The sequence below is a fragment of the Pteropus vampyrus genome, unplaced genomic scaffold (assembly GCF_000151845.1).
Source record: "Pteropus vampyrus isolate Shadow unplaced genomic scaffold, Pvam_2.0 Scaffold1, whole genome shotgun sequence".
NCBI classification, from domain to species: Eukaryota; Metazoa; Chordata; class Mammalia; order Chiroptera; family Pteropodidae; genus Pteropus; species Pteropus vampyrus.
The window spans coordinates 3,854,637-3,863,587 of NW_011888782.1; the positions used below are offsets into that span (position 1 = coordinate 3,854,637).

The following is an 8,951-nucleotide window of genomic DNA, read 5'->3' on the forward strand; positions in this document are numbered from 1 at the left end:
TTCTGCTTGTAAGATAGTGGTCCATTTTCATTCTTTTGTAAGTGACTGTCCAGTTTTCCCAGCACCATTTATTGAAGAAACTGTCCTTTCCCCATGTATATTCTTGGCTCCTTTGTCATAAATTGACCATATATGTGTGGGTTTATTTCTGGGCTCTTTTTAAGTTCTAGTGATCCATGTGTCTGTATTTATGCCAATATCATACTGCTTGGGTTACTACAGGTTTATAATATAGTTTGATATCAGGAGACATGACGCTCTAGTTCCGTTGCTCTTTCTGAAGATTGTTTTGACTCTTTGGGATCTTTGTGGGTCCACACAAACTTCAGGATTGTTTCTTCTATTTCTATGAAAAATGCCACTGGAGTTTTGACAGGAATTGCACCGAATCCATAGACTGCTTTGAGTAGCATAAACCTTTTAACGATGTTAATTCTTCCAATCCACGAGCATGAAATATTTTTCCATTACTTGTCTTCTTTAATATTTTTCATCAGTGTCTTGCAGATTTCAGTATACAGTTCTTTCACCTCCTTGATTAAACTTATTCCTAGATATTTTACTTTTTGATGCAATTGTAAATGATACTGTTTTCTTAATTTCTCTTTCTGATAGTTTGTTATTAGTATATAGAAATGCAAGATTTTTTTGTTGATTTTGTATCCTGCAACTTTACTGAATTTATTAGTTCTAACAGTTTTTTGGTGATGTCTTTACATTTTTCTATATATATAATGTCTATATATATATATATCATCTGCAAATAGAAACAGCTTTGCTTCTTCCTTTCCATTTTGAACACCTTTAATTTCTTTGTCTTGAACAACTGTTCTGGCTAGTACCTCTAGAACTATGTTGAATAAAAGCGATGACAGTGGGCTTGCTACTGATTTTAGAGAAAAAGCTTTCAGCTTTTCAACTTGGAGTATATTAGCTGTGGGCTTCTTGTACATGGCCTTTATTGTGTTATGTTCCCTTTGTACTCATTTGTTGTAAGTTATTATGAAACGGATGTTGAATTTTGTCAAGTGCTTTTTCTGTATCTATTGAGATGATCATATGATCTTTAGTCTTCATTTTGTTAATGTGGTGTATTTCACTGACTGATTTGTGAATGTTGAACCCATTTTTGCATCCTTGGAATAAATTCCACTTGATCATGGTGTATGATTTTTTTAGTGTACTGCTAAATTCAGTTTGCTAATATTTTGTTGAGAATCTTTGCATCTGTATTCATCAATACTGGCCTACAATCTTCTTTTCTTGTAGTGTCTTTGAGTGATTTTGTTATCAAGGCAATGCTGGCCTTGTAAAAAAGTTTGTAAGTGCTCCTTCTTCTATTCTTTTTGGAAGAGTTTGAGGAAGAATTAGTATTTTCTTTAAAATCTGGTGGAATTCACCAGTGAAGCCATCCGTCCTAGACTTTATTTTGTTGGGAGGTTTTCCATTACAAATTTAATCTCCTTACTAGTAAATGGTTTGTTCAGATTTCTTATTTCAAAGAGTTAATGAGAATTTCAAATTGATATAACAAACTGAAATATTTTAAAATGATTATTTTTATAAAAATCAACATGAGCAATTTCATATACATAAAGATACTATACAGGTCTTCTTCAATTATGTAAAGGAGTATTTTTATAGAAGGCCACGACAATCATCCTGTATAGCGTCAACTTTAAAAGTTAGGAACACATTCCTGATTACTCCCTATCTTCTTGTTAGAGCACTGTTATCCATAAATTACACAAACCTTTGTTATTTGCTCCGCTACTGAGGGCCCTGTTAAGTAAGACACTTATGTATAGCTTTAAAGGCTGTTTTTTTGTTGTTGTTGGGGGTAGTGGGGTGGCGGGGAGGTGGACGGGGACTACAATTTGTTGAGAGATTGAATAACTTCCCAAAGTTCACAGAGGTGGTAAGAGATGGAGCCAGGATTTGCATCCAAATCTGTCTGGCCACAGAACCCATGCTCTTTAACATTCACTATCTGCTATGCCTCGCATGGCAACACAGAGCCTGGTTTATTTTTCATTTTTAAATGGAAAACTGAGGTTCTAGTTTAGAAATCTAGCCTCAGATTTCTTTTCAGCTCTTTTTACTCCAAATCCAAGTCAGTTAGAGCCTAAAGAGATAGTCTAAAGAGAAACAAGTCTAAGAAAGAGTTTAATTTGCATTCAAAGGAAACAAATCATTTGCCTTCTTTCCTTTTCTACTTACCTAACTGCTTTCAACCCCACTCTTCTCATGCCCACCTCTCCCATTTTTACTTCCACTAAAAACTTGAGAAACTGAGACCAAAATGTGAACAAATTTTTGAAAAGGAGACAGAGCTTAAACTTACATTGCTATAATCATACATTCATTCAGCAAGTAGTCACTCAGAACCTATTATGTATTCAACAGTATTCTAGGTACTGGGAATGAATGTTAGGAATCAAAGCCTACTAGATCCTTGCCTTATAGGAGTTTATACTCTAGTAGAGAGAGAATGACAAGTAAAAACTTATTTTTTAAATTCTGAGAACTGTAAATAAATTAATTTAGAACTTTATTTCTCCTTTTAAAAATAGTTGCATGAGCTGCTCATGAAACATAAAATACAATATTGAAAGAATTTTTCAAAGAAGGTTTGAAATAGCTTTAATACATGTATAATGGTTTATTTTATACATGATTTTTATTTAATTATTCAAAAGAAATTACGCTTTCTCTAAAATGTTTATTTCAAAGCTGACATCTGAGCCTATCGCACTCATAAGGCTCATTTGACCATCATACTTACAACTACCAGGACGTCAACCATCTCTAACTGAAAATCTCCAATGCAAACATTCACATTAAATAAGAGGGATTAAGTCAAACTTTGAACATTTGAAAAGTTTCTTTTAGGTATAAAAATTCAAAATGGGGGGAAAACCCTCCATATTGAGTTGTAAAATCTTTTTGTTAAAAATGAAAGTAAATGATAGAATTCTGTGTTAAAATGAAAAAATACAGCAGTAGAGTTCTTACTGAAAGTCCTAGACATTAAACTAATTAAACTGTTTCTAGATAGCTATTTTTTAACAAAAAAAAAACAGGAAACTGGTTCTTGGACAATGTTTGTAAAAAAAATTCCATATATAGACCTGTATCCCATTAATTCATATGATTAAAGCAGAAGATGCTTCAATTAAGAAGAAATACTATTTTTCTCTTGACCCTCCTCAGTTCTTAGCTTTAGTAAATTTCAGCTGAAAACCAGTGAACTAGCATCCACAGAGGAACAGACATCTTCAGAGAAGTGCATCAGTGATGAAGTTATTCACAAACAAATTTATCAAGTCCATATATAACTATATTTATTTCTATATCATCATGCAATTTGTTATAAAAACCAGACTGGAAGAATTTTATGAATTTATAATGGAAAAATTCTGTTTAGGCTACTATTCAATAGGATCATCATTCAAAATTTTTCTCAGCGCTCCTCTCAAATATCAAAAGAATAATACTATTTCTCCAATAGCATTATGCATGTATCTGTGCAATCTGGCAACACAAGCAACATTCAAACCCACGTATCCTTTCTCAGTAAATATCATTTATAATAATCTGGCTACAACAAAAATATTTCTAAGCAATGTTTGACTGTCTGTTTTAGGACTACAAGCAGTAGTCCTGTAGTCCTAAAACTTGACCATAATAGGAGCTACTCTATAAAAGATGGCTATTTCATATTGTAAAGTCTTAAACAGTTTAGAAGAAATTAGAAGTTTAGAAGAAATTAAAAAATAAAAGAACAGTTCCCCAAAATGTGTTCTACAGACCCTCAGATAGAATTAGATAAAGCCATTTAAAGACAAAACTTGCCGGCATCACTTTCAAAATATATCTATCATCATACCATTTCTTACCACCTCCACTGCTGTACTTAGACCAAGCCATCATTGCCTCCCCCTTGGAGAATCATAATCATTTCTTAGTAACTCTGTAGTCAATGAGGCCTACTATGAATACTCTATATAATATCCTACACTATATAATGTTCATCCCACTCCATTATTCTCATCTACTTTTTCATTTTTCTATAGCACTTATTACCTTCTAACATATTATAAAATTATTTGTATTTACGGCCTGTTTTTCTTTTTTAGGACATACATTCCACAAGGGCAGTTATCTTTGTTTTGTTCTCTCATGTACACTAACCTCTGGAACAGTAGCCAGCACATGAATGAGATCAGTATTTGTAGAACGAATAAAAATTAAACAAATATGAAGAAAGTCAATTACGTTTGACAAATATTAGTTATGACAAAAAATATGCATGATGTGCTCTTATTATACAGAGCTTACCATACCAGATAAAATAAGCAGTTCAATAATTTCTGCATCTCCGAGATAGGCAGCAGCATGTAGTGGAGTTCTCTTCTCACTGTCCTGTGATAAGAAGGAAAGGTGGAACATAAGTTTTAATATAAAGTTAATGTACTTTAAATGAAGAAAACCACATAACTATCAGCTTACTACCACAGTTCTATTCTAGTCTACACGTCTCATTAATAGAGTATTTCCTTGCTAGGGGAAGACAAACCTTAAAAAAAAAAAAAAAAAAAAGACTTTAAAAGAATGATATAAAGTGCAGCAAAGACTAAAAGAAAAATTTAAGAGGCAAAGAAATAGCTTCTCAGACTTTCTGTGAATAAAGATACACAGGCTGCTGATATATATAGGAAAATTTCCTTTACTCCATACTACCACCCCTTCCCCACGCTAATATCTTTCCATAATTTTACAGTTTAGAGTTCCTGGCCTCTCTAACAAAACAAATCTTAAACCAAAAAGTTTGCTTAGTAAAATGTTTCTGCAGGAGTATCCACAGTGGCAAAAAGAAGAAATATCTCTCGGGGTTTAAAAGTATCCCTTAACACAATCTTAAGATTTTTCTTAACATTCCTGGCAATTTTGTTTTTGGCTCTAAAATATATTCTTAGCTTTGTAAATACCAAAAATGCATTGTCTTCCAAATCTTCCTCTAGGAAGAGAAGCTACATCTAATGCATGGCTTCGTATACTTCCTCCCTTCAAGCAACAATGTTCTCCAGTTTGAAAAGCAAGATCTTAGGGTAAAGTCGCATTCTGAGATTAATTCATATTTACACCTCATCTAAAATTACAACAGAGTGTTGCTGACTTGGCTGCATCTGAGAAAGCTATACATTTAGAAATATTTATTTTGAAACTTACGTTCAATTTTTTTTCGACATAGGCTTTTGTAACAGATTGTTAGTTGTTTCAATTGTCCATTTTCCCCTTCATCCACGGGAATAAAGTTTTAGCTGGTTATTTACCCACCTAGCAAGAGAATACACTCCTAGCTTCCTTGAAGTTTTGTTACTTGGTGTGGACTAATGGTATGTAAGTGGAAGTGAATGGCACAACTTTAAGGTCATCTTTAATTAAAAAGACAACCACCTTAGAAAAATGGACCAATGCTTTCCCACTTCCCACAGGCTGGAAAGCAGATGCAAAATTTTGTGGTAGGAGCCAATTTTGACCATGCAGAGGTAGGCCAATATCCCAGAAGAATGTCAAGAAACAAGATCCTGAAAGATCTTATAGAGCAGAGTTACCCCATCAACTTGACCCCAATTTATCTTAACGGTCTAAAAGTTAAACTTTAAGAATAAGTATTGTATTTTGTGGTCTCCTACCACATTAGAGTATTATAGCTTTCAAGATTTAAAAAAATGAAAAAAAATTATTTCACATTGTAATGATTTTCTATTTTGGCAGTACTCCAATTGCTCTAAGGAAGGATAGACAACTGAGAATAAATTTGGAAAAAAACTGCTATTCAGAAGAAGGGTTTAAAATATTCATAGGCAATCAAAAAAGGCTTAGCTATAGTACATAACAGTATTATAAAGATGTGTAACACAATTATCACTGGCTCTTCGTACATTTCTTCATATAACTTTAACGTATTTGTGATACTGTTTTTATTCTTATAATAGTAACAGGTGTTCCAGTAAACGGAGGTTGATCTAGTGGCTATTAATATTGTTCAGCACGCAAGAGTTCCTGTCTCTCTAACCACAGTGGACTTTCACAAGACCATGAGTTTTATTCCAACACATACCACAGCAAACAGAATTCTTTGCACAGAAATTATTCAATAAATAGTCATTGAAAAAGCTAAAACAGAACCACTAAAATATCAGACTTATTGAAAGCTGAGTCCTAATTTAGTCATTTTAATAAAAGGATCCTTGGCTTAAGGCTTTTGGGTGCTAATCACTAAACAGCAAACTTCCCCAGAGTGTTTAAATGTCATCAGACCTACTCAATTAAGAAACATATCTATTACACAGGATAAATCACACACATAGCACACACATAAAGTGAGTCATTTATGTGTGAGAAATGTCTGGAATTCTGACTCAATGCCTTGAATTCTTTCAATGTATTTTATGACTCACAAATGTAGTTTCCCTTCTCTAAGAAGCAAATTCAAAGGGGAAAAAGGGAACAAACTGGTCAATTAAAAATTTTTTTTACCTTATATTTTACTTTATTATAGTTAAATATTGAAACTCAAGCAACAATATATTTATAATTCCGTTCAGTAAAATTTATTAAATGAAAAATCCCTATCTCCTTATATATGCTAATCTTATTTTGTGGAATATCATTATGTGTATACAAACAAAATGATTAAGAATATTTATTGATCATCAAAGGAAGAAGCAAAATGCTGGAAACAATTTAAATGCACACCAATAGGGGAGTGGTTATCTAAAATTATGAAACACAAGAAGCGCTGTTAACCAATGTTCACTTAACCAAACTTTAACTGACTTACATGATAAATCAATATTCTCTGTTTCTAATGATGACTTTTACACACACATGTATTTTGACCATTTGGCTACTAGTGATAAAACTATGTACTTTCGTTCCCACCACTGGATGTAGGTTTATCAAGAGTAAGATGTGTTTGTTACCACAACTGTTTGTGCCAATTGTACCTGCAATCATAATTAAGTGATTTAATATTAAACTGATGAAATAGAAATGAAAAAAGCAAAAAAGCAAATTGTTTCCATTATCACTATACTGAATATTATATAAAGGGTTAAAAAAGGCAAGCTACCAAAAAAAAGTACTGTTGAATTGGGTATAGCCAAGATGATGAAAAAACTAATGCAAACAGTAAACATAAGGAAAAAGGTCTGGGCCAAAGTTTGACTCTGAAGTGTCTCAATTCTCCCATCATTTAAACTCAAAATAGGAGTTACAGATAATGTATTGGGGTATGGTCTACACAAGGAAGATTAACACTGAACTCCTGTCAGTGGACTCCACATTGTCAACAAAAAAGTCTTGGCCCAATTTAAAAAAATGCCTGATAAATACACTTGTTACAGTAAAATGCTTAAAGATCACTTTTTATTATTTCTTCTGTCAGACTTTGACAAGCTTATCAACTACAAGTTATGGACGTTAACAGATGAAAAGTCTTCTAGTTGTCCATCCAAATAATGAAATACTATGTAAGCATTCTGCATCCAATTCTAATGTGTGGGGGGTTCTCCTTCCCCCATCTAAGCAACTCTCCAATACCAGCTGGGTGTCTTACAATTCAGCCTAAGTCTGACACTATCTACCAGAAGATAGCATCAGATCCCACAGATTAAAGATTCAGTCCTACAAGGCCGCCACTCCCCTTTTCAGATACCAATAGTTAGTCCAGGTTGTGATCTGTATAGTAGTACCCCATTATCCATGGTCTTGCTTTCCAGTTTCAGTTACCCATGGTCAACTATGGTTCAAAAACAAATGGAAAATTCCAGAAATAAACAGTTCATAAATTGTAAATTGCATGCTATTCTGAGTAGCATGATGATATCTTGTGTTGTCCCGCCTGGGACTGAATCATCCCTTTGTCCATTGTAGTTACGCTCCCCGTTAGTCAGTTAGTAGCTGTCTCCACTATCAGATCAACTGTGACAGAATCATGGTGCTTATGTTCAAGTAACCCTTATTTTACTTAATAATGGCCCCAAAGGGTAAGTAAGAATGGTGATGCCTGCAATTCAAATATTCCAAAGAGAAGCCGTAAAGTGCTTCCTTTAACCAAAAAGATGAGTATGGCACAATAAGATATTTTGTGAGAGAGACCACATTCTGTGAGTGAGAGAGATCACATTCTATGATTAGGTCTCTTTCTGTGAGCCTATGCCTCTGGTCTGTGAACTTCACAAGTGTTTTCAGTACCCTTCCCTGCCACCGTGAGACAGGATGGCTAGAGTGGGCTGGAGTTGGGCATCTCCCTTCTTCCAGAACAGTCAGGGTCTAATAATATACTCCAGCAGGTTACTCTCTGGTTAACTTGCCTCCCCCTACTCCCATCCGTCTTCAGGACAGGCCCTGTTAAGGACAGAGTTCTCTGGCATATTTCAAATGGCTCCTATTCTCATCCCTCTGCTGGAAGCATGAAGGGAGTGTTCTCTAATATTTACTGTGAGCGCCCGGTAGAGCTCCTGGATAATACTGGGTGCGGAGGCCCTCCCTATGACTGGGTCCCCTGGCGTTTTTAACTCTCAAGAGTTGTCCATACTGAACCTCCAGCAATTCATCAATTATAGTTCAGGTTTTCCTATCCTAGCATTGATTCTTGAGGCAGTTTCTACTTATGAGTCTGCTCTCATTGAATCTTGAGGCAGTTTCTACTTATGAGTCCGCTCTCGTTAAACAATGGCTCCCTGTATTTGCCTGTGTCTCTCCAATCTGGGGGCGGTGGTTTGCCCTGTGTTCTCCCTTCTTTTATAGATCCTCAAGAAAATTTTTTTATCTGTTCGGCTTTTTACTTGTGTTAGGATTAAATGGTGACTTCCAAGTTTCTTACATGTGGAACTGGAAATGGAATTCTCTTCTGTGTCTATTTTTAAGCAGTGAGAAAA

At 34.4% G+C, this 8,951-nt stretch overlaps 1 protein-coding gene across 1 annotated transcript in view; it reads right to left on the reverse strand.

Annotated features, from left to right (window-relative positions):
* ANKRD28 (ankyrin repeat domain 28) overlaps positions 1-8,951 on the reverse strand; it is a 99,192-nt gene that overhangs the window by 74,812 nt on the left and 15,429 nt on the right. Inside the window, exon 3 of the mRNA XM_011354836.2 lies at positions 4,347-4,425. Coding sequence (XP_011353138.1) covers positions 4,347-4,425 — 79 coding nt within the window. The remainder of the gene's footprint in view (positions 1-4,346; positions 4,426-8,951) is intronic.